Here is a 23,470-nt window from a genome sequence, read left to right as displayed (position 1 = left end):
ATATGATGGTAGATAAAGGCCAAATTGCTCATCCAGTCTGCCCATCCGCTGTAACCATTATCTCTTTCTCTCTCTGAGAGATCCCACTTGCCTATCCCATGCCAAACTAAACTAAACCTTAAGCTTATATACTGCATCTTCTCTATAAATATAGAGCTTGACACGGTTTACAATAATTAAAAGGGAAGCACAGTGGGAGTTGAATTCAGACACACTTATGGGAAACTGTTCCACACATCTACTGTTTCCCTGAAAATAAGACCTACCCCGAAAATAAGCTCTCAATAGTGAGCAAGCTAATGGAAACTCTAATCAAACGCCAATTGGATACGATCCTGAATGAGGAGAATCTACGAGATACCCGTCAACATGGATTTACCAAGGGGAGGTCCTGCCAATCCAACCTAATCAGCTTCTTTGACTAGGTGATGGGGAAGTTGGATGTTGGGGAATCCCAGACATCATATACTTGGACTTCAGCAAAGCATTCGATAGCGTACCACACCGCAGGTTGCTGAGCAAGATGAGCTCTATAGGATTGGGAGACACATTGACAGCATGGGTTGGGGACTGGCTTGGAGGTAGGCTTCAGAGGGTGGTGGTGAATGGCACCCCCTCCGAAACGATGGAGGTAATCAGTGGAGTGCCACAGGGCTCGGTCTTGGGCCCGATCCTATTCAACATCTTCATAGGGGACTTGGCTGAGGGGCTTCGAGGTAAAATAACGCTATTCGCCGATGACACCAAACTATGCAATATAGTAGGCAAGAACACAACAGACATAAAAGCACAGTGCCTGACGGAAACTCAAGGCCCGACAGTATGGTGAACGACCTACTCCTACTGGAGCACTGGTCCAGGTCTTGGCAACTAAGTTTCAATACCGAAAAATGTAAAGTCATGCACCTTCGCAGCCAAAATCCATGCAAGACTTACACCCTTAATGGTGAAATCCTAGCAAGGACTGTAACAGAACGTGACTTAGGGGTGATCATCAGTGAGGACATGAAGACTGCCAAGCAAGTGGAGAAAGCGTCATCTAAGGCTAGACAAATCTTAGGTTGTATACATAGGAGTTTCGTCAGCCGTAAGCCCGAAGTCATGCCATTGTATCGATCCATGGTGAGACCCCATCTGGAATACTGTGTACAATTCTGGAGGCCGCATTACCACAAAGATGTGCTGAGACTTGAGTCAGTCCAGCGAATGACCACCCGGATGGTCTCGGGACTCAAGGATCTCCCGTATGAGGAACGGCTGAAACAATTGCAGCTATACTCACTAGAGGAACGCAGAAAGAGGGGAGACATGATCGAGACATAGAAACATAGAAAGGTGACGGCAGAAAAGGGCTACAGCCCATCAAGTCTGCCCACTCTACTGAACCACCCCATTAAGTCTGAGTGTTGCTTGACCCACGTAGGGATCCCACGTGGATGTCCCATTTATTCTTAAAGTCGAGCACGCTTGTGGCCTTGATTACCTGCGTCGGAAGTTTGTTCCAGTGATCTACCACTCTTTCTGTAAAGAAATACTTCCTGATGTCACCTCTAAATTTCCCTCCCCTGAGTTTGAGCGGGTGCCCCCTTGTGACCGAGGGTCCCTTGGGAAGGAATATATCATTTTCTACCTTGACACGACCTGTGACGTACTTAAAAGTCTCAATCATGTCACCCCTTTCCCTGCGCTCCTCTAGAGAGTACAGCTGCAATTTGCCCAGTCTTTCCTCGTATGAGAGACCCTTGAGTCCAGAGACCTTCCTAGTGGCCATTCGCTGGACCGACTCAGCTCGAAGCACATCTTTACGGTAATGTGGCCTCCAGAATTGCACACAGTACTCTAGATGAGGTCTCACCATGGTTCTATACAGTGGCATTATGACTTCAGGTTTGCGGCTGACGAAGCTTCTATTGATACATCCCATCATTTGCCTCGCCTTGGATGAGGCCTTCTCCACTTGTTTGGCAGCCTTCATGTCTGCACTGATGATCACTCCCAAGTCCCGTTCCTCTGAAGTCCTAGCTAGGTTTTCTCCATTCAAGGTGTATGTTCTGCATGGATTTCTGCTGCCGAGATGCATGACCTTACACTTCTTAGCGTTGAAGCCCAGCTGCCATGTCGTGGACCATTTTTCCAACTTGATCAGATCCTGCGTCATACCATCCGTGGGATTGCTTCCACCCACTATATTACACAGTTTGGCGTCGTCGGCGAACAGCGCTACTTTACCCTGAAGCCCTCGGGTCAAGTCCCTTATGAATATGTTAAAAAGGGATGGTCCCAGGACTGAGCCCTGCGGCACACCGCTAGTCACCTCCGATGTCTCAGAGGGGGTGCCATTGACCACCACTTTCTGAAGTCTTCCACTCAGCCAATCGTTGACCCACGCCGTTAGTTTCTCACCTAACCCCATCGATTTAATCTTGTTTAATAGTCTACGGTGTGGGACACTGTCAAAAGCTTTACTGAAATCCAAGTATACTATGTCCAGAGACTCTCCTGAGTCCAGCTTTCCTGTCACCCAATCAAAGAAGCTGATGAGATTGGACTGGCATGACCTGCCCTTAGTGAATCCATGTTGACAGGGATCCCTCAGATTCCCCTCATCCAATATTGTGTCTAATTTCTCTTTGAGTAGAGTTTCCATGAGTTTACACACTATTGATGTGAGACTTACTGGTCTGTAATTTGCGGCCTCCGCTCTGCAACCCTTTTTGTGCAGAGGAACCACGTTGGCAGTTTTCCAGTCCAGGGGGACTCTCCCCGTACTTAGGGAGAGATTGAAGAGTATTGCTAATGGTTCCGCCAAAACATCACATAGCTCTCTGAGCACTCTTGGGTGCAGATTGTCCGGTCCCATGTCTTTGTTCACCTTGAGTCTTGACAGTTCTTTGTAAACATCAGCTGGTGTGAACTCAAACTTCTGAAATGGGTCTTCCATGCTTTGCTTTGCTGCTAGCCGAGGCCCGTGACCTGGTGCTTCGCAGGTAAAGACTGAACAGAAGTAATCATTCAGTAGTTTGGCTTTATCGGAGTCTGTTTCTACATAATTCCCGTCTGGTGTTCTAAGGCGTACTATCCCGTTCGTGTTCTTTTTCCTGTCGCTAATGTATCTGAAGAAGGATTTGTCCCCTTTCTTGATGTTCTTTGCTAGAGTTTCTTCCATACGAATTTTGGCCTCCCTGACTGCTGTTTTGACCGCTGCAGACTTTTTCCTGTATTCATTGTTTGCTTCTTTTTCCCCCGTGCGTTTGTATGAGAGAAATGCTCTTTTCTTCTCCTTGATGAGGCACGATACCTCATCTGTGAACCATTGGGGTTTCTTTTTTCTTTGTTGTTTGGTTACCGATTTTATATAGCGGATAGTTGCCTCATGAAGGATCGATTTCAATGTTGACCACATAGCCTCCACATTAGTAGTTACTTCTTGAACCTGCAGCGTCTGATAGACGAAATCTCCCATGCGTGCGAAGTCAGTGCCCCGGAAATTGAGTACCCTTGTTTTTGTTTGTGATCTAGGGAAGCCTTTCTTAAGGTTAAACCATACCGTGTTATGGTCACTGGTGGCTAGCGTCTCTCCCACCGAGACCTCTGAGACGCTCTCCCCGTTCGTAAGTACCAGGTCCAGGATGGCCTGGGCCCTAGTGGGCTCTAGTACCATTTGTTTGAGCCGTACTCCCTTCATGGACGTTAATATCCTCCTGCTATCACAAGTTGTCGCTGATAGTGTGTTCCAGTCTACATCAGGCATGTTGAAGTCTCCTAATAGCACAGCCTCCCCTCGTAAGCTGATATTCTCAATGTCTTCAATTAGTTCTGCGTCCTTGTCCTCCGATTGTCTTGGAGGTCTGTATATCACACCAAGGTACAGGCTTTTTTCTCCGCCTCTGGCCAGGTTTACCCAGATAGATTCCCCAGTATACTTGACATCCGTGATCCTGGTTGTCTTAATGTTTTCTTTGATGTATAGTGCTACCCCACCTCCTAACTTACCCTCTCTGTCTTGTCGAATCAGGTTGTACCCTGGTATAGTTATATCCCACCCATGAGAGTCTGTGAACCATGTTTCGGATATTGCTACTATGTCTAGATCTGCATTAACTATTTCTGTTTCTAGTTGTAGAAATTTATTCCCTAGGCTGTGTGCGTTAACATACATAGCTCTCCACTCTTTCTGTTTACTAACCTCCTGTAGTGAGCCCCCCATTTGAGTCAAGGTATCTCCTAGCGATTCTTTTGCAATAAGGGTACTTACCTCAGACTTAGAAGCGTAGTGTTGGTTCTCCACATCAGGATAGTTACTTACTGTTCCGGTGCAAAAGTGGGTACCCACCCCCGACTTACCTAGTTTAAAGCCCTTCAAATATCTCACGGGCCGTATCGAGGTGGAGGGTATCTTCTTTTTCAAAGGCCCCACGGCAACAAGAAGGCATCCGTGGAAAATCAGGGGCGGAAAACTACACGGTGACACCAGGAAATATTTCTTCACCGAAAGAGTGGTTAATCGCTGGAATAATCTTCCGCTACAGGTAATTGAGGCCAGCAATGTGCCTGATTTTAAGACAAAATGGGATCGTCATGTGGGATCTCTTCACAGAGAAAGGTAGGGGAGGGTTATTAGGGTGGGCAGACTTGATGGGCGGGAAAGATAAGAAGCTCAGTCTTGGCCATATTCAGACAGGCAGGCTGAGACTTGGACCTTGATTTGTGTTGAAATTCTGATATAGAGAGGTAGATTTGGGAGTCATAATCAGAATAAAGATGATACTGGAAACCATGAGAGGAAATCAGAGCACCAAAAGAATAAGTATAGATGGAAAGAAAAACAGGTCACATGATGGAGCCCTGAGGAACAGCAAGTGATAGTGGGATAGAAGTGGAGGATCCACAGAGCAAATGTAGGAAATAGAAGAAGAAAACCAAGAAAGAGCAGAGTCCTGAAGTCAAAGTGAGGACAGTACATCTGATGATCATCAGTGTCAAAAGCAGCAGATAGAGAAGAATGAGGATAGAATAGAGACCTTTGAATTTGACTGGGAATAGGTCATTGGAAACTTTAGCAGGGGCTATATTTCAGTTGAATGTAGAGGGTGAAAGCCTGATTGAAGTGGGTCAAGAATATCTTGAAATGAAAGAAAGTCGATACAATAGCAGGGAATGGCATGTTCAAGTAGTTTGGATAAGAAAGGGAGGAGAGATTTATACTTGGGTGAATAATAAACAGTCTAAGAAACTTTTAGTTAAGCACGTTTGACTATCTGGTTTATAAGAATAGCATCAGCACCAGATTAAGAAAGCATCTTTAATAAGTGTTTAATTTATCAAAGTGGCTTCCAAGTCGCATTTGCCAAATTAAAGAATGAATAACTTGTTCCAGAGGTTTATATAATCAGCATATCTACAAATTGATTGACCAGCCAGCAGATTAAAGTTAATTAACCTGTTTATATATTACCTTCTCTTTAGTTTTATTTGCATGCTTTTCTTTTTTGTGATCAGATGAACCCAAGGCAATGGAGCCACATCTCTGAAAGTGCCAAAGACCTGGTGCGCCGCATGCTTATGCTGGACCCAGCAGAAAGGATAACTGTCTACGAGGCACTAAATCACCCATGGCTTAAGGTAAATGTAGAAACAAATAGTCTTGTTCAACCTGTTTCAGTAATGCCTATAACTAGAAACCTTTGGTAAATGTACATACATTATTTGGTTTCTCTGTAGAAAAGTATGGTTTAAGTATTTATTGAGCTTTATTAATTGCCTTTTCATGAAGAGATTCACCCAAATACAATAGTAATTGAATCTTTATAGTTTGTTACTGTTTAGATTTTGCATTGGTTAGGTTTTTCCACTTGAGATGCACGTTTATGGATCATACTGGTATGGATGGACATGTTTCTCCCATAGTGTCACCTTCTTTTCCCAGATACCTTGTTTTTCAAATGTTTCAGTTCATACGTTGAGTTTATATATCAATAAGTGAACAAAACAAAATACAAGTAAGTAGCTGGGAAATAATGTAGCCAAGAAGAATCAAAAACAGGCAAATACATATATTGGTAGTTCATAATTGTGAATATCTTCCTGAAAAAAAGCCTATTCTCCAAGGACAAACAGGACAGTGGTATCCTTATAGTTGGGTGACATCATCCAGACAGAGCCCAGTGTGGATGCTACCCAGGGTTCTATAACATTAAGAGGCATTTTGCAGTGGCCTCACCACACCTACAACACATACGAGAGACACTGATGTCTGGCATCGGGTGAAGACCAAGCAGCATCAGCCTTCAAAGCATGGTATCGGGAGCTCCAGGACATCGGTATTGGTAACACCCGAGAAACGTCGGCACCGAGAGGACTGCTCCCTCTCTGCGATTCTAATGCTCTGTTGCCACAGCCCCCATGTAACCAGGATCTTGCATCTGATTCTGTGCTGACAACTTGGCACGCAGTGTCCATTCCAGCCCCAGCCTTACCAATGCCTGTCCTCAGTGACCAGTTCTGGGCCATGTTGAGGGAGGAGCTGGCAGGATCGCAACAGTACCAAAGCACTCAGACGAGGGCACTTGTGCCAGCCACAACATTGTCACTCTAACCTCGAGGTCCATGACATACCTGTAGATCGCTTTCCGACCCCTTTGCCTTAACCCTTTCAGGACCATAAGGATCGTAGGCCAATTTTTGTGGTTTTGACGACATTTTTATGGTAAAAAGGGCTTGCAGATGCCAAAAAAATTGATTTTTTTTGTGAAATATCATTATTTTTTTTTTAAAAAAAATCACACTTCTGGCTTATGGACAGTGTGGCAAGTGAATCTTCTCGTCAATCTGGCAACGACGCTAATGAATGAATGTCGGAACCAGTTTGTTTACATAAAGGCAGTATCATATGGAATCCGTACATATCAAATTTAGAACTGTAGACTATCCCAATCAAAATTTATAGGATTTTAAAGTTATGGGACAAATATGTCCCTTGGTCCTGAAAGGGTTAAGAGGCATTAGTGTTGGAGCCTACCTGTGCACAACACCACTCAACATCAGGAGAGGAGGTTGAGGTGTGAGCATGTAATTCGGTGCCTATCCCCAAATTTGAAGTGTGAGCTAGCATCTAACCCTTCAACCTAAGGTAGCCCATATAGACTCTTAGAGCTTGTCCCACTTGTCTTTGAATCTCTTCCATGGAAAAGGAGTTTACCAAAGTGAAATAAGAACTGGCTTTAATTAAAGCAACATCCAAGACTATACAGTAGTGCTGCCCGATTCACGATTCAAATTGATTCACCGATTCATTTCGAGTGAATCGATTCAAATCGATTCAAAAACAAAAAAAGCCGGCCTTCCGTTTCATTGTTTGACCCTCCCCCCCTCGCCCCCTAAAGCAGGATTGGCAGCGCTGCCTCTTGCTAGCCGGCCGCTGACGCTCCTCCTTTAGAGGGCGAGGGTCAGTCATGAAGTGCTGCAGTGTCCGGTTTCTCCCCTGGCCTCCCGCGGCCTCCATTTATCTGATTCCAGCAGGGAGCAGCCTGCAGAGAGGATCACTGGTACTTTAGCGATCATTGCAGGTTGCCATAGGCCTCAGGAACTGTCTTCCCTGTGCCGCAATCCTGCCTCTGATGTCAGAGGAGGGGCGTGACCGCAGCAGAGGGAAGACAGTTCCAAAGGCCTATGGCAACCTGCAATGATTGCTAAAGTACCGGCAATCCTTTCTGCAGGCTGCTCCCTGCTGGAATCAGGTAAATGGAGGTCAGGGAGGAACACACAGGCCTTCCGTGGAGGGACAGTCATTCGGGGGGAGGTGCATTCTTTCGGGGGGAGGGGGGGCAGGCCTTCAGGGGTGATGGTATAGGCCTTTAGGGGTGGTGGTACAGGCCTTCATGGGGACAGGCAGGCCTTCAGAGGTGGGGTGGTGCATGCATTCAGTGGTAGTGTAACTACACAGCATCTGAGCAATTTACCCCCTCCACCACAGAGAATGAAACAGTAATGGGCTACAGTAGGCTGATTGCAACTGATCACACAGACCAGTTAGGCATGCACCCACCAAACATCAAAGACTATATAGCATCTGACCAATTTACTCCTTTCACCACAAAGATTGAAACGATTTATACCTAAATGAGCTACAGTATAGATTCACCCTTTTTATCTTGTTTAAGGGAAGAGTGTGACGCAGTAATTAAAGCTACAGCCTCAGCACCCTGAGGTTGTGGATTCAAACCCACGCTGCTCCTTGTGACCCTGGGCAAGTCACTTAATCCCCCATTGCCCCAGGTACATTAGACAGGTTGTGAGCCCACCGGGACAGACAGGGAAAAATGCTTGAGTATCTGAATAAAAATAAACTAAACTAAACCTTAGGTTTGTATACTGCACCATCTCCACAAGCATAGAGCTCGGCACAGTTTACAGAGTTAGGTTGAAAAGGAGCTACAATGAAGGGTTATAGGAAAGGAGCTAGGAAGATAAAGAGGGACAGGGTACCAAAGAGCGGAAGCTGTTAGATTTTTGAAAAGAGCCAAGTTTTCAGGTGTTTGCGGAAGGATTGGAGGGAGCTTGAAATTCTGAGCGGGGATGTGAGGTTGTTCCAGAGTTCTGTGGTTCTAAAGGGGAGGGATGTTCCTAGTTTTCCTACGCGGGATATACCTTTTGCAGAGGGGAATGATAGTTTCAGTTTTTGGGAGGATCTAGTGGAATTAGGGGTAGAGGAGTTTCAGAAGAGTGGGATAACGGGAGGGAGGATGCCATGTAGGATCTTGAAAGCTAAACAGGCACATTTAAAGAGGACTCTGGAGTGAACTGGGAGCCAGTGAAGCTTGGACAGGAGTGGGGAGACGTGGTCGAACTTGCCTTTAGCGAAAATAAGCTTGGCCGCGGCGTTCTGGATTAGCTGAAGTCTATGGAGTTTTTTTTTAGTTAGGCTTAAATAGATGGAGTTGCAATAATCCAGTCTAGAGAGAATGGTGGACTGAACAAGGACGACAAAGTGAGAATGATGAAAGTACGATCTCACTTTCCTCAGCATATGAAGACTAAAGAAGCATTTTTTTTACCAAGAAGTTGAGGTGGTCATTGAAGGAGAGAGAGGAGTCTATGATGATGCCAAGGACTTTGCTTGAAAACTCAAGCTGAAGGGTGGAGCCAGAAGATAATGGGGTGGAGCCAGAAGATAATGGGTAAATGACCTAATATTAGGCCGAGCCAAAGTAGTTTTGTTTTGGACTCGTTCAATTTCATTTGTACAGAATGTGCCCAGGATTGAAGGTTCATTATACATGCGGATATGTTCTCAGCGAGGTTAGTGAGGTTCGAGTCGGTCTCAAGGAGGATGAGGATATCGTCAGCATAGGTGTAGAGAGTTTCCAGGGGGGATAGATGAAGGAGTTTCAAAGAGGACATGTAAATATTGAAAAGGATAGGAGAGAGGGGTGAGCCTTGCGGGACTCCACATATCGGCTTCCAGGGAGGGGATGAGGTACCGTTTATGTTAACGGTGTAGGAGTGTAAGCGTAGGAATTTCGAGAACCAGTCTAGGACTGTGGAACTTATGCCTATTTCAGAGAGTTGGAAGATTAGGATATCATGATGGATGACGTCGAAAGCTGCAGAGAGGTTGAATTGTAGAAGTACAGCGAATTTGTTGCGAGAATGAAGTTGTTGTACCTTAGAGATTAGTGAGGCTAATAGGGATTCGGTGTTGAAGTTGGGTCTGAAGCCGAATTGGTGGGGTAGGAGAATAGAGAATCTTTCTAGGTAGGATGAGAGTTGAGTAGATATGATGGATTCTAACATCTTGGTTAGGAGAGGGATATTTGCTAATGGACGGTAATTGGAGGGAATAGAGGGGTCAAGGTCGGTCTTTTTCAGTAGAGGGGTTAGTGCAATATGTCCATTTCGGAGGAGAAGCACCCCAATCATGGAACAATTTACCAATTTATCTACGTAACGAAGCATCATTGGTCAAATTCAAACGTACTTTGAAAAGCATTCTTTATAAAGACGCATTCAATATATAGATAATAATTGAAATAAATACAACACCTGTTCTTTAAGGAATCAAATAAGCAGAACATCAACTTAGAAATTATAAGTATTTTTAATTTCTTTTTCTTTCCTTTCTTCTCTCTTTTTAATGACCCTGTCCCCGTGTACAAACCTTAATTGTTCTCTTTTTTTTAATAAATTGTATTTCTACCTTTTACCTACTTGTTTCAGTTTGTATAAATAGAACATAGATTAATTTGTCTAATTTCGTCTTATCTGTATTTGTATTTGTCACCCCAGGATTCTATTATACATTACAATTATGTAATACGCATTGAAATACTTGATATTGCGTAAAATCAAAAATTTAATAAACTTGAAACTTGAAACTTGAGAAAAGGCCCGATGTTAGAGCATCGTTTATAAGTTTGGTGAGGGAAGCAATGGCCTGTGTAGAGATATTCTCGAATAGGTAGGAGGGGAAAGGATCCAAGGTACATTTGCAAGTTTTTAGTTTGAGGCAGAGTTTGGAGACTTGCAATTCGGAAACAAGCTCAAAATCGGTCCAGGATTTGTCGGCTGGAATGGGATTGGAGACAGGTAGGGAAGGGTTGAGGTCAGTAGAGATTAGGGAGTTGTAGGAGACTATAGGCGGGAAGGAGCATCTTAGGGTGGTAACCTTTTCATTGAAGAATTTTGCAAGGGCATCTGCTGATAGAGACGAGGGGAGCAAGGATGGGTCCTTTTTTGTAGTTAAGGAGCGCCAAATGTTAAACAACGCACTGATCTGGTTGTTGGATCTGGAGATTTTATCTCCGAAGAAATTCTTCCTGGCTTTTTTTAGTAATGAATTGTAAAGTTTAATATTGACCCTGCAGGTCTGTCTATCTGAGGGGGATTTAGATTTTTTCCATTTGCGCTCCAAAGTGCGACATTTCTGTTTCAGCTCTCTATGGAGCGGTAGATACCAAGGGGCCTTTCGGGGTTAGGAGATGGTTTTTGTAGATATTGGAGCGAGGGAGTGATAGATGGATTCGGAGAGGGAGATCCAATTGCACCAGCAGGATTCAGAGTCTGTAGGCTTAGGATTGGAGGAGAGTTGGTTGAGAAATTTGAACCAGAAAAGATTACTCAAAATTTTCTTGCGGAAGGTTATTGAATGGGAGGAATGGTATGGGGATTCAAGGTGTGACATGAAAATGGGGAGGCAAGTAGCCCCTAAGAAGTGGTCAGACCAAGGGACTTGTTCCCAACGGGTGTCATCGGTTGAAGTTTTGAAGGCAGTAAGGTCGAGGAAAATGATGAAGTCTAGTGTATGTCCTTTTTCGTGGGTTGGAGAAGAGGTAGGTGAGGGAAAACCTAGAGAGGTAAGGAAGTTGTTAAATTCGATCGTGTCCTTGCTGTTGCTGTCATCAAGGTGGAGATTAATATCACCAACAATCAATAGTCTTTGAAATTTAAGAAAGGCGTTTGTTATAGCCTCAAAGACGAGATTGGAGGAGTTGTTCCAAGGGGTGGGTGGGCGGTATAGTAATAAGATGCCCAAAGGGTGAGTGCGGAGTTCATCACTGACAGAGACAAGCATATATTCTAGAGAGGCGTGAGTGCCCTTCTCGAGGAGCTGGACGTCAAAGAAAGATTTGTAGAGCAGTGCCAGTCCGCCTCCTTTTCGTTTGGATCTGGGGGAGAAGAGGCCTTGATAACCATGGGGGAGGAGTTCGTTTTGTGTAAAAAGATCATCTTTGGCGATCCATGATTCCGTGATGCACAGGAATCCAGGGTCGAACTCATCTAGAAAGGTCCTTCAAGATTTGGGTCTTATTGCATGCTGATCCGGCATTGCAATAAAGAGTCTGGACTGGGGTGAGAGAGTCAGAGACAGCATTGGGAAGATTGGCTGGGGGCAGGGGCTTTAGTGAGTTTAGGTTGACTTTTCGGAGATTTTTCTTGAAAGGGGGAATTCTGGTGCGTATCAGCGTGGGGATTCTGAGGCCAGGGCAAATATTATTGGTGTTTGGTGGGTCGAGTAGGTTGGGGGAGGGGGGTATCAGACAGAGGGAAGAGTAGAGAGGTGAGCAGAATAGGAGGAGAAGGAACCAGAAGAAAGGATTCATGGCGGGGTTAGGGCCGGATGATTGGTGTGTGAAAGTCTGCAGCAGGGGGGGGATTAGTGTTAGCTAAGAAAGGGGCAGGGGACTTAATTAGGCTGGCTGAGTGCATAAAGAGTAGGGAAGAAAGGCGAAACCTTTGGCAGTAATACAATTTGGCACTGAACAAAAGCACAGATAGTAATAAACTTAGGCAACTAAAACAAGAGCATGGACAATAATAAAAAATATGGAGCTAAAACAAGAGTATAAACAGTAATAAAATTTGGCCCCAAGTGGATCTCGATAAGCCAAGGAGGGGGAGGGCGGTGAGTTAGTCAGAAAGGAGCCCCGTTGGTTTGAGCATCAGACTGCAGCTCTCAACTGTCGGCTCTCCCCTGCTGGAACGGGGGAGGGGTGAAGATGATGCTAGGTGCCCTGCTGGAAAGGGCTCCCGATCTGGCCACTAGTGAAACCTTTAAGTCTAATAATTGATGTTCAGAGGAGGGAGCTCAACTGCTAGACAGCCATCCACTAAGCCTCCAAGTTCCGGATAAATTCATGTAAATCATTCTGAGCTCTCCTGGGAGAACGGTAAAGAAAATTGAATAAATAAATCAATCTGTCATAATTAGAGTGTAAGCTCTTTTGAGCTGGGATTCTCTCTTTCGTATTTAATGTACAGCGCTGCTTGCATCTTAAACACTATAGAAACAATAAGTAGGTTCTGGTAAATTGTGATTGGTCACACAGAAATTCCCCTACAAAATTCATTTGTAGCATTTGAATGTTATGATACTCAAGAAACCAAAACTGAAGTGAAGCCTGAGTCTAAGAAAATCAAACTCTAAATTTACAAGCAAAACATGTGGGGGATTACATTATTCAGGTATTACATTGGAAGCAGATTCTGTGGGCCCCCAACAAAATAGTATGCATTTGAGGCTCCTCAGCTCAAAAAATACAAACCAAATACTGAAGGTGATTAAAGAAGAGTAATTATTCTAAGAGTGATATATAAATTTTAATTTAATTAATTAATTCGATTGCTTGATATACTGCTTATAACCTAAGTGGTTTACATTTAGGTACTTGATGTGCAGCGATGGCTGAGAAAGCAAATAGAATGTTAGGAATTATCAGGAAAGGAATAGAAAACAAAGATCAAAAAGTTAATATCTTTGTATCGCTCTGTGGTATGGCTACATCTCGAATACTGTGTGCAATTCTGGTTGCCTTATCTCAAAAAAGATATAGTGTAATTAGAAATGGTACAGAGAAAGGTGGCGAAAATGATAAGAGATGGGACGGCTAGGGCTCTTCAGCTTGGAGAAGTGACGGCTCGGGGGTGATATGATAGAGGTCTATAAAATAGAAACATAGAAGATGACGGCAGAAAGGGGCCATGGCCCATCAAGTCTGCCCACTCTAATGACCCCCCCATGACATTACCCCCCTAGAGTTCCCACATGTATATCCCATTTCCTTTTAAAGTCTGGCACGCTGCTGGCCTCAATCACCTGAAGTGGAAGTTCGTTCCAATGATCAACCACCTTTTCAGTGAAGAAATACTTCCTGAATGGAGTGGAAAGGGTAGATGTGAATCATTAGTTTACTCTTTCCAAAAATACTAGGACTAGGGGGCATACAATGAAGCCACTAAATAGTAGATTTAAAACAGATTGGAGAGAATATTTCTTCACACAATATATAATTAATTCTAGAATTTACTGCTGGAGAATGTGGTGAAATCAGCTTAGCAGATTTAAAAAAAAGTTTGGATGATTTCCTAAAAGTGCAGTCCATAGGTCATTATTGAGATGGACTGGGGAAATCCACTGTTCCTAGGATAAGCAGCATATAATCTGTTTTATTCCTTGGGGATCTTGCCAAGTACTGTGACCTGGGTTGGCCCCTGTTGGAAACAGGATGCTGGGATTGATGGATCTTCAGCCTGTCCCACTATGGCAGTTCTTATGTTCCCTATCTGTCCCAATGGGCTCACAATCTAACTAACGTACCTGGAGCAACATGATCTGGCCATGGATTGCATAGTATAGAGAACTCTCCAGAAACTGGGGGAAGGGTTGGCGTTTTCTGAAATACTGCCTGCCTGTGGAAGGGGTGAGGAAAGACCACACAATACAGAAAACTTAATTAAGTGAATAAAAACCTGGTGCCAAAAAGGTTTCAAGTGCATAGGAGGATGGGGCAATAATTGGAAAAAGAAAAGACTTTTGTTATGATGGCCTCCATCTTTCTGATACAGGAAAAAGGATCCTTAGGGAGAAACACAAGCAATATATTTCTAGGCATTTAAATTAGAAGGTGGGAGTTCTAAATGGAAATGGATAAACTCTAACCCCTCCAAAACCAACAGCAAGAGAGTGACAGCAGTGGAGAAAGAATTAAAATAAAACATCTTAGCAAATAACTTAGCAGCAAACAAGTAGATGGGAACACTAGGCAGAAGGAAAAACAGATGGTGAAAGAGATGAATAACTGGAAAGCTATGTGCACAAATGCTTGCAGTCTGTGTAACAAAGTTCATGATTTGCAAGCCCTGGTGTTGCAGGTAGATTTGAATTAGAGAATGACACGGGGAAAAAAATCTGTCCCCGTCACTGCACCATCCCCGGCCCACCATCCTCTGCACCGCCCCGTCACCACCACTGCCATCCCATTTACCGCCCCGTCACCGTCCCCGCAGCATCCATATAAGCCTCAGTACTGCGAAACACCATGAAGACAGAAGAGAGTTCTGCCACTACTACTACTGCACTGAGAATCTGTTTCAGTGCCTCTGCTCTGTAGTAAAAACCGAACATAAAATAAATCAATTAACTTGTCCTCCCTTTCAATGACGTGTCCCCCATGTTCACCTATAGCTCGAATCAGGTCAATTGTGCACACTAAAATTGCAGGAGGATCTGGAACGTGAGCGCAAGCAGGCAGTGATACAAAAACAGCAGACACCCGACCGACTGCAGTGTTCTGCCATCTCCCTCCCTCCATCTCACCTTAGATGTAGAGTATGCAGGCTTTCTTTTCCGCCCAGCCGCATGTGTGGGTGTTCATTTGTTCAATATTCTCCTCTGATGCAACCGGAAACAGGAAGTTCAAGAGAGGAGAAGATTGATCAATGTGAGCGCGGCTTGGCGAAAAAGAAAGCCGGCATACTCTATATCAGTGGTTTTCAACCTTTTTACACCCGTGGACTGGCAGAAATAAAAGAATTTTCCTTAGCAAAGCAGCAGATGAATCCAGAGACCAGTGGGATATAGCTCACATCGACCAGCAGGTGGAGATAGAGAACTGATTTCCAGTTGGCCTTATAGCCTGGTGTTCCTCCTGTTGAATCAGTTTTGCTCTATCTCCCAGCGGTGGTGGAGCTATCTCTCTAGCTCTTGGATTCTAACGGTGCCTGGTGGATTAAGGATCATTTAAGTTCCTCTGTTGAGCCTTTGGCTCTTCAGTTGGACAGGGGTGCCTGGCTGGTTGGTGCCGGCTTTAGGAGTTACACCTGGGCCCTCCCAGGTCCCTTCTCCACCCTCCCCTCCGAGTGATTGAGGGATTTTGCCTGCTCTCAGCGTTGGTTTCTTCATTCCAGTTAAAAAAAAAACAAACAAAAAACGCTTATGCCTGTGCTGAGCTGTGCCCTGGTGAGGTAGCTTTAGGTTAATTACCAGCTTTATCCTGACTGAAGGGGGACGGGCTGAGAGCGTGGTGAGTACTTGGCTTTTGTTTGTATTTTATTATTTTTTGCCACCTCGAGTGCCGGTCCGGTTGGGAGGGGCGGCGTGGTATGGCAGAAGACGCGCGTCAGCGGTGTTCACGCTGTGGGAAGCGTCGAACACCGGCGGGTTTGTGCTCAGCGGGGTGCTTAGACGCACCAGCTGAGGATCCTTTTTTGCAGGCTTGCGAGGAGGCTATTTCCCGCGTCCGGGAAGCGCGCTCGGCGTCCCCGCCCCTCGCGGTCGGCTCGGCCTCACAGCGTGGTACTTCCACGGCGGAGGGGGGGTCGGCAGGGGGTGGGGAGTCGGAAGTGATAGATAGCGCGGGGGCTCCGCTCTCCGGCGCCGAACAGGGGGGTGCTTCAGCGGTTGGCCTGGGCTCGTTCACACCGGAATTTATTATGTTGATGCATAAGGCTTTCATGCTTCAGTGCAGTCAGCCTGCTCCTCCGGTTTCGGTGAACTTGCCGGTGATTTCGGTGCCCCCTGCTGTTCCACTGAAAGTGGATGCTGGGGAGACGGCGAAGGGAGAGGCTTCCCCTGTTAAATCGCCGATATTTAAAAAGCGCAGGCTCGCGTCTGCGGACGAGCCTATGGTTGTTTCCCCTTTTTCCCTTCCGGAGTTGTTGGAGGAAGGTGAGGTAGAGGAGTGGGAAGCGGAGGATCCCCCGTATAGGGAAGTGGATGACCCTTCCGCGCTCCGTCTTTTCCATAGGGAAGAACTTTCCTCCTTAATTTCAAAAGCTTTACTGGGTTTAAACATTTCTCAGGTGGATTCGAAAGTTTCAGGTAACCCTCTTATGGCAGGTACCCGTAGGCCACCAAAGGCTTTTCCGGTGCATGAGGCCATGCAGGAGCTGATCTCGGCTCAATGGGATACGCCGGAGGCCGGGTTACGGGTAGCAAAGGCAATGCGGCTTTTGTATCCGGTGGACCCATACGAACTTGAGAAATTTAAAGTGCCTAAGGTGGATGCACTGGTAGCCGCGGTTACCAAACGGACGACCTTGCCTGTAGAGGGGGGGGGTTACATTAAAAGATGCCCAGGATAGGAAGGTGGAATCTTCTCTGAAGTTATCTTTTGAGGTTGCTGCGGTGACATTGCAGGCCGCAATCTGCAGCTCTTATGCGGCAAGAGCTTGTTTGCAGTGGTCTCAAGTGATGGCGGATAATTTGATGGAGTCCGGGGGTTCTGTTCCTTCGGAAATGGCTGACTTGGAATCGGGTTTGGCTTATTTAGCGGATTCCTTATATGATATTATTCACGCTTCAGCTAAACAGATGTCGCTTTCAGTGGTCTCTCGCAGGTCTTTATGGCTTCGACATTGGGCGGCAGATGCGGCGTCTAAGCTTCGTCTTGTGAAACTCCCTTTTAAAGGGGGTTTATTGTTTGGGGAAGATTTGGATAGATTGGTAAAGGATTTTGGAGATACCAAAACCCAGCGGTTACCGGAAGATAGGCCTAGGCCCCCTTTGAAGTCCTCATCATCTAGACCCCGTTTCAGAGAGGTGAGGAGATACAGGTCCGGGAAACCGTTCTTTGGTTCCGCGTATGGTGCTTTCTCTTCGTCTAGACCGAAGGGTAGACAGAGAGGTTCCTTTCGGACGACGAAACCTGCTTCTGGGCAGGCAACTCGTACCCCGGCAAATCGCGCTCCACAATGACGGGGTCTTGGCCCCCTCTGCCTTTCCATTAGGGGGACGCCTGTCGGCGTTTTGGGCGGAGTGGGCCAGGATCACGTCAGATCGTTGGGTGTTAGATATTATTCAAGAAGGGTACAAGTTGGAATTCGCCGCTCCCGTCGCCGATTCTTTCTTGGTATCCCCGTGCAATGGGGCAGCCAAGGGAGATTCGGTTCGCTTAACTCTTCAGACTCTTCGGGATCTAGGGGCGGTAGTTCCGGTACCGCCGGAAGAGGTAGGCCGCGGTATTTATTCCCTTTACTTTGTGGTACCAAAAAAGGGGGGTTCCTTCAGGCCAGTGTTGGATCTAAAGGGAGTCAACAAGTTTCTCAGCGTTCGCCATTTCAGGATGGAGACGGTTCGCTCGGTGATTGCGGCCATACGACCGGGAGAGTTCCTCACGTCCCTCGATCTCAAAGAGGCGTACCTACATATTCCAATCTGGCCTCAACATCAGAAGTTTCTGAGGTTTGCGATCCTCGGTCAGCATTATCAATTTCGGGCTATGCCCTTTGGCCTGGCGACGGCTCCCCGCACCTTTTCAAAAGTGATGGTGGTGGTGGCGGCCTTTCTGCGCAAAGAGGGGATTCGGGTACACCCGTACTTAGACGACTGGTTGATCCGCGCGTCGTCCAGGCAAGAGAGTGTGGCAGTAACTCAACGGGTAATCTCGCTCCTTCAGTCGCTAGGGTGGATAGTCAACTTTCCCAAAAGTTCTCTGTCCCCTTCTCAGTCTTTGGTGCACCTGGGGGTCAGGTTCGACACTGGTCTGGGAATGGTGTTTCTACCCCGGGAACGGGGGGAGAAATTACAGTCTCAAATTCGAGGGATTCTCGGGTCGCCCAATCCTCGGGTTTGGGATTATGTTCAGGTTCTGGGCTCGATGGTGGCGACTCTGGAAGTAGTTCCCTGGGCTCGGTTCCATATGAGGCCCCTGCAGATGTCGCTTCTTTCTCGGTGGTCCCCGGCATCTCTGGACTATTGTTGCCGGCTCCTTCGGAGTCCTCGGGTGGCTCGCGGCATGCACTGGTGGCTGAACGAGGTCCATTTGTTCCGGGGCATGCCGCTAGCGACGCCGGATTGGGTCGTGATTACGACAGATGCCAGTCTCCGGGGATGGGGGGCGCAGTGCCGGCAAGCTTCCGTGCAGGGAGTGTGGTCCTCGGGAGAGACACAATGTTCGATCAATTTATTGGAACTGAGGGCAATACGGCTTGCGCTACGAGAGTTTCAGTCCATGATTCAGGACCATCCGACAAGGATCTTTTCGGACAGTGTCACGGCGGTGTCATATATCAATCGTCAAGGGGGGACTCGGAGTCCTCAATTAGCCGAAGAGGCGATGCTGCTGTTTCAGTGGGCGGAGGTGCATGTTCCGCTTCTTTCAGCAGCACACATTGCGGGTTGCGAGAACATTCAAGCGGACTTCCTCAGCAGGAATCGTCTCGATCCCGGCGAATGGGAGTTGTCTCCGAGGGCGTTCGAGTTGCTGGTCTTTCGGTGGGGGCTACCAGACTTAGATCTCATGGCCTCATCCCGCAATACAAAGCGGCCTCGGTTCTTCAGCAGACGGAAAGAAAAGGGCTCGGAGGGGGTGGACGCGTTAGCTCTCCCGTGGCCTCCGAATTCCCTTCTGTATGTATTTCCCCCTTGGCCGATGATCGGGCGTGTCTTGCAACGCATCGCTCTCTTTCAGGGCAGGGTGATCCTGGTAGCTCCGGATTGGCCGCGTCGGTCTTGGTACGCGGATCTGATGCAACTCTCGTCGGGCGATCGGTTGAAGTTCCAGGTGACTCCGGACTTGCTGACTCAGGGTCCAATCTCCATGGACAATCCGGCCCACTTTGGTCTTACGGCCTGGCTATTGAACGGTCGCGGTTGAGTAAGAAGGGCTATTCGGATCAGGTTATTGCCACTCTTCTTCAAGTGAAGAAGATTTCTACTTCTACCTCGTATGCTAGAGTTTGGAAAGTTTTTGAGACTTGGTGCTGGAAGCAGAGTGTTGCGCCCTTCCAGGCGTCTCTGGCGGCTATTCTGTCTTTTCTACAGGAGGGAGTTTCTAAAGGGTTAGCCTATAACTCGATTAAGGTTCAGGTGGCGGCCATTGCTTGTTATAGAGGCCGGGTGTCGCGCTCGTCTTTAGCTTCTCACCCGGACGTGGTGCGATTCCTTAAGGGTGTTCACCATATCCGTCCGCCGGTTCGGCGCACCTGTCCAGCTTGGAATTTGAAGCTGGTTCTTACTAGGATGCAGGCGGCGCCGTTTGAGCCTCTGTCGGCGGCGACGCTGAAGGATATCATGTTAAAAACTGTATTTTTGGTAGCTATGGCGTCTGCAAGACGGGTGTCGGAGCTGCAGGCGCTGTCTTGCAGGGATCCTTTTTTGTGCATTTCGGATGCTGGGGTGTCGGTGCGGACGGTGCCGTCATTTTTGCCTAAAGTGGTTTCTTCGTTTCATGTAAACCAGAGTTTATTCCTCCCGGCCTTTCGGAAGGAGTATTGGGGGACGCGTTTCGCGTTATTACGGTTACTGGATGTACGCCGTATGATTCTTCATTATTTAAGTGTGACTAACGACTTTCGCCGGTCGGATCATCTCTTCGTGGTATTTGCAGGTGCAAACAAGGGTAGAGCGGCGTCCAAAGCTTCGATAGCTCGTTGGGTAAAAGAGGCTATTGCGTCGGCTTATCTGTTGGCAGGGAAGATCGTGCCGGAACAGCTTTGTGCACATTCAACTCGTGCATTGGCAACGTCGTGGGCGGAGTCCGGTGGTATGTCTTTAGAAGAAATTTGCCGAGCGGCCACTTGGTCTTCAGGGAACACATTTTCTAAGCATTATCGGCTGGACGTGGCAGCCTGTGCGGAGGCAAATTTTGGCGCTTCGGTGATTGCAGAGGCGACTTTGGCGTCCCACCCAGTTTGAGTTTGCTTTGCTACATCCCACTGGTCTCTGGATTCATCTGCTGCTTTGCTAAGGAATGTAAAATTATGTCCTACCTGTTAATTTTCTTTCCTTTAGAAGCAGCAGATGAATCCAGAGCCCCACCCAGATGGTCTCTCTCTCTCTCTCTCTCTCTCTCTCTCTCTCTTGTTCGGTGGAATTCTTAGTTCGGTTGGGATATGGTTGGTGATTATTATTATTTTCTTACATTTCTGATTAGAAGGTTTTTTACTGGAATGAAGTTTTTCCTTTGGTTTGAATGCTCATGCTCCTTTCTTGGGATGCTGGGGCAATATGCATAACTGATTCAACAGGAGGAACACCAGGCTATAAGGCCAACTGGAAATCAGTTCTCTATCTCCACCTGCTGGTCGATGTGAGCTATATCCCACTGGTCTCTGGATTCATCTGCTGCTTCTAAAGGAAAGAAAATTAACAGGTAGGACATAATTTTACAATTTTGTGGACCGGCAAACTACTAGGACTAAAATTTTAAAACCCTGTTTCTGCCCCATCTCCGCAAGCTCGGTCACCTCAGTAACTATAGAAAAATAGACAGATATAGACAGCAGATATAAATTCTCAAAACTGACACATTTTGATCACTAAATTGAAAATAAAATCATTTTCCTACCTTTGCTGTCTGGTGATTGATTTCATGAGTCTCTGGTTGCGTTTCCTTCTGTCTGTGTATCCTTTCTTTCATTTCTTTCTTTCTGCACTCAGGCCCAAAAATTGTCCCTTTCTATTCCCTCCCTCTTTCCTTCCTATATCCTTAGTGCCCCCGGTGCCTCCTACCCATGCCCCCAGTGCCTCTTTCCCATGTCTTTAGTGCCCCCAGTGCCTCTTTCCCATGTCTTTAGTGCCCCCAGTGCCTCTTTCCCATGTCTTTAGTGCCCCCAGTGCCTCTTTCCCATGTCTTTAGTGCCCCCAGTGCCTCTTTCCCATGTCTTTAGTGCCCCCAGTGCCTCCTTCCCATGTCCTTAATTGCCCCTTCCTGTCTTTAGTGCCCCCAGTGCCTCCTTCCTATGTCTTTAGTACCCCCAGTGCCTCCTTCCCATGTCTTTAGTGCCTCCTTCCTATGTCCCTCTCACTGCCTTCCACACTTTGTCCCACCCCCACCACCGAAGCCTGCCTGCCTGCCTGTGCCTGTCTACCTTTCTCCCTCCCTAGCCAAAGCCAGCCTGCTGCCTCCCGCTCAAAAAAAAAAAAAATCCTCCGTCCTTTTCCCCTTCTCTTACCGCCATGCTGTAGCTGCTAAAGCTGGAAGTCTTCTTTCCGACTCAATTCTGAAGTCGGAGAGTATGTTCTGGGCCAGCCAGGCAGCGATTGGCTGGCCCAGAACGTCCTCTCCGACGTCAGAATTGACGTTGGATAGACTTCCTGTCGTCTTTAGTAGCTGCAGCATGGTGATAAGAGCAGGAGAAAAGGAGAGGCTTTTTTTTTTTTTCTTCGCGCGGACCGGCAGAAATTCAACCGGCGGTGCTCTTCCAATTCAAAGGTGAGGTGGAGGGAGGGAGATGGTGGGGACCGTGCGATCTTGATTGCCTCACTGCGGGGACAAGTCCATTCACCGCTCCACGGGGCGGTGAATGGCCTTGTCCCCGTCCCGCAGAGGCCACTATTTTTTCTTCCCCATTTTGGTGGGTTACCCGCGGCTAAATGCGGCTAGCCGCGGGTAACCCGCCACCGTGTCATTCTCTAATTTGAATATTATTTCTTTCATAGAGACGTGGTTCAATGACTTCCTTGAATGAGATGCAAGCCCATTCTGAGCTCCCTTGGGAGAATGGTATAGAAAAAATGAATAAATGAATAAAAATAAGTGAAAAGCAACATTAAAGTGGCTGAGATGTAGGAGTCCAGGGGTGAGGAAGAAGTGATATGGATTGTCTTCAAATTTCAAGTTTTATTTTAATTTGATGAGTCGCTTATTTAGATTTACTAAGCGAGTTAACAACACTAATAAAAATATAAACATATATTTAGACATACCATTTAAAATTTAAAAATGATGGGTTAGACAGACTTACAGACTAATCAATTACACAAGGTAAGGAAGGATAGAACTACAATTCAATGCTTTAAAGTACAGAAAAGAACCATGGATGGAAAAAGTAGAAACCTGAGAAACTTAGAAAGAGAAGATAGAACATCCATCCATGTGGGCATCATCAACAGAGAAGTTACTACTGTCACTATTAATTATTTCTATAGCGCTACCAGAAACACGCAGCGCTGTACAAAGTCATAAAGAGTAAGAAAACAGTCTCTGTTCAAAAGAGCTTACAATCTAAACAGGCAAGACAGACAAACAGGATGTCATGGATACAGTCAAGGGCAACGGTCAATCAGCAGGCTGGTTTGGAAGGCAGAGGAGTAGGATTAAGGATTGAAAGCTTTATCGAAAAGGTGGGTTTCAGTCTGCTTTTAAACAAGGGAAAAGGGGCTTGACGGGCAAACTCAGGTAGTTTATTCCAGGCATAGGGGGCAGCTAGATGAAAGGAACGAAGTCTAGAATTGTCAGTGGAGGAGAAGGGTACAGCTAAGAGCGGCTTATGTGAGGAACGGAGCTCTCTGGGAGGTGCGTAAGGAGAGTGAAGAGAGGAGAGATATTGAGGGATAGCAGAATGAACACACTTGTAGGTCAGCAATAAGATCTACCAGTGGAGTCCAGAATCATTTTCAGACTTGCATGTTTGTGCTACATATCACTGGCAGGACTTGCTCTCATTTATCTTATCACTTCATATTCTCTACAAACCTTCGACCCATGCAGAGAATTTCTCTATTCTCTTTTCCTATGCTAAAAGGATATACCGTAAAAAGGTTCCTGGACAAAACTTTAGCTTACCAGGCTAGTGTCTGGAGCAAAACCTTAAGTGCCCTATTTATGAATTCATTGTCTTATCAAATGTTTAGGAAATCCTGTGAAATCTTATTTGTATGACAAATTTGTTTGAGAAACCTCTTTTGTGAATTTTTCCCCTTACCAAATATTTAAGGAAACCTGTGAAATCTTTCGTATGACAATTTTGGCTA

General features: G+C 46.3%; 1 protein-coding gene across 11 annotated transcripts in view; it reads left to right on the top strand.

Moving 5' to 3' along the window:
• Nucleotides 1–23,470, top strand: part of CASK (calcium/calmodulin dependent serine protein kinase) — a 770,397-nt gene that overhangs the window by 244,421 nt on the left and 502,506 nt on the right. For all 11 annotated transcript variants that reach the window (XM_033947671.1, XM_033947669.1, XM_033947668.1 and 8 more), the window contains exon 8: nucleotides 5,500–5,622. In XM_033947671.1, coding sequence (XP_033803562.1) covers nucleotides 5,500–5,622 — 123 coding nt within the window. The remainder of the gene's footprint in view (nucleotides 1–5,499; nucleotides 5,623–23,470) is intronic.

Source organism: Geotrypetes seraphini, chromosome 6 (genome assembly GCF_902459505.1).
Source record: "Geotrypetes seraphini chromosome 6, aGeoSer1.1, whole genome shotgun sequence".
In the NCBI taxonomy this organism is placed as follows: domain Eukaryota; kingdom Metazoa; phylum Chordata; class Amphibia; order Gymnophiona; family Dermophiidae; genus Geotrypetes; species Geotrypetes seraphini.
This window is presented reverse-complemented; position numbering and strand designations above follow the sequence as displayed.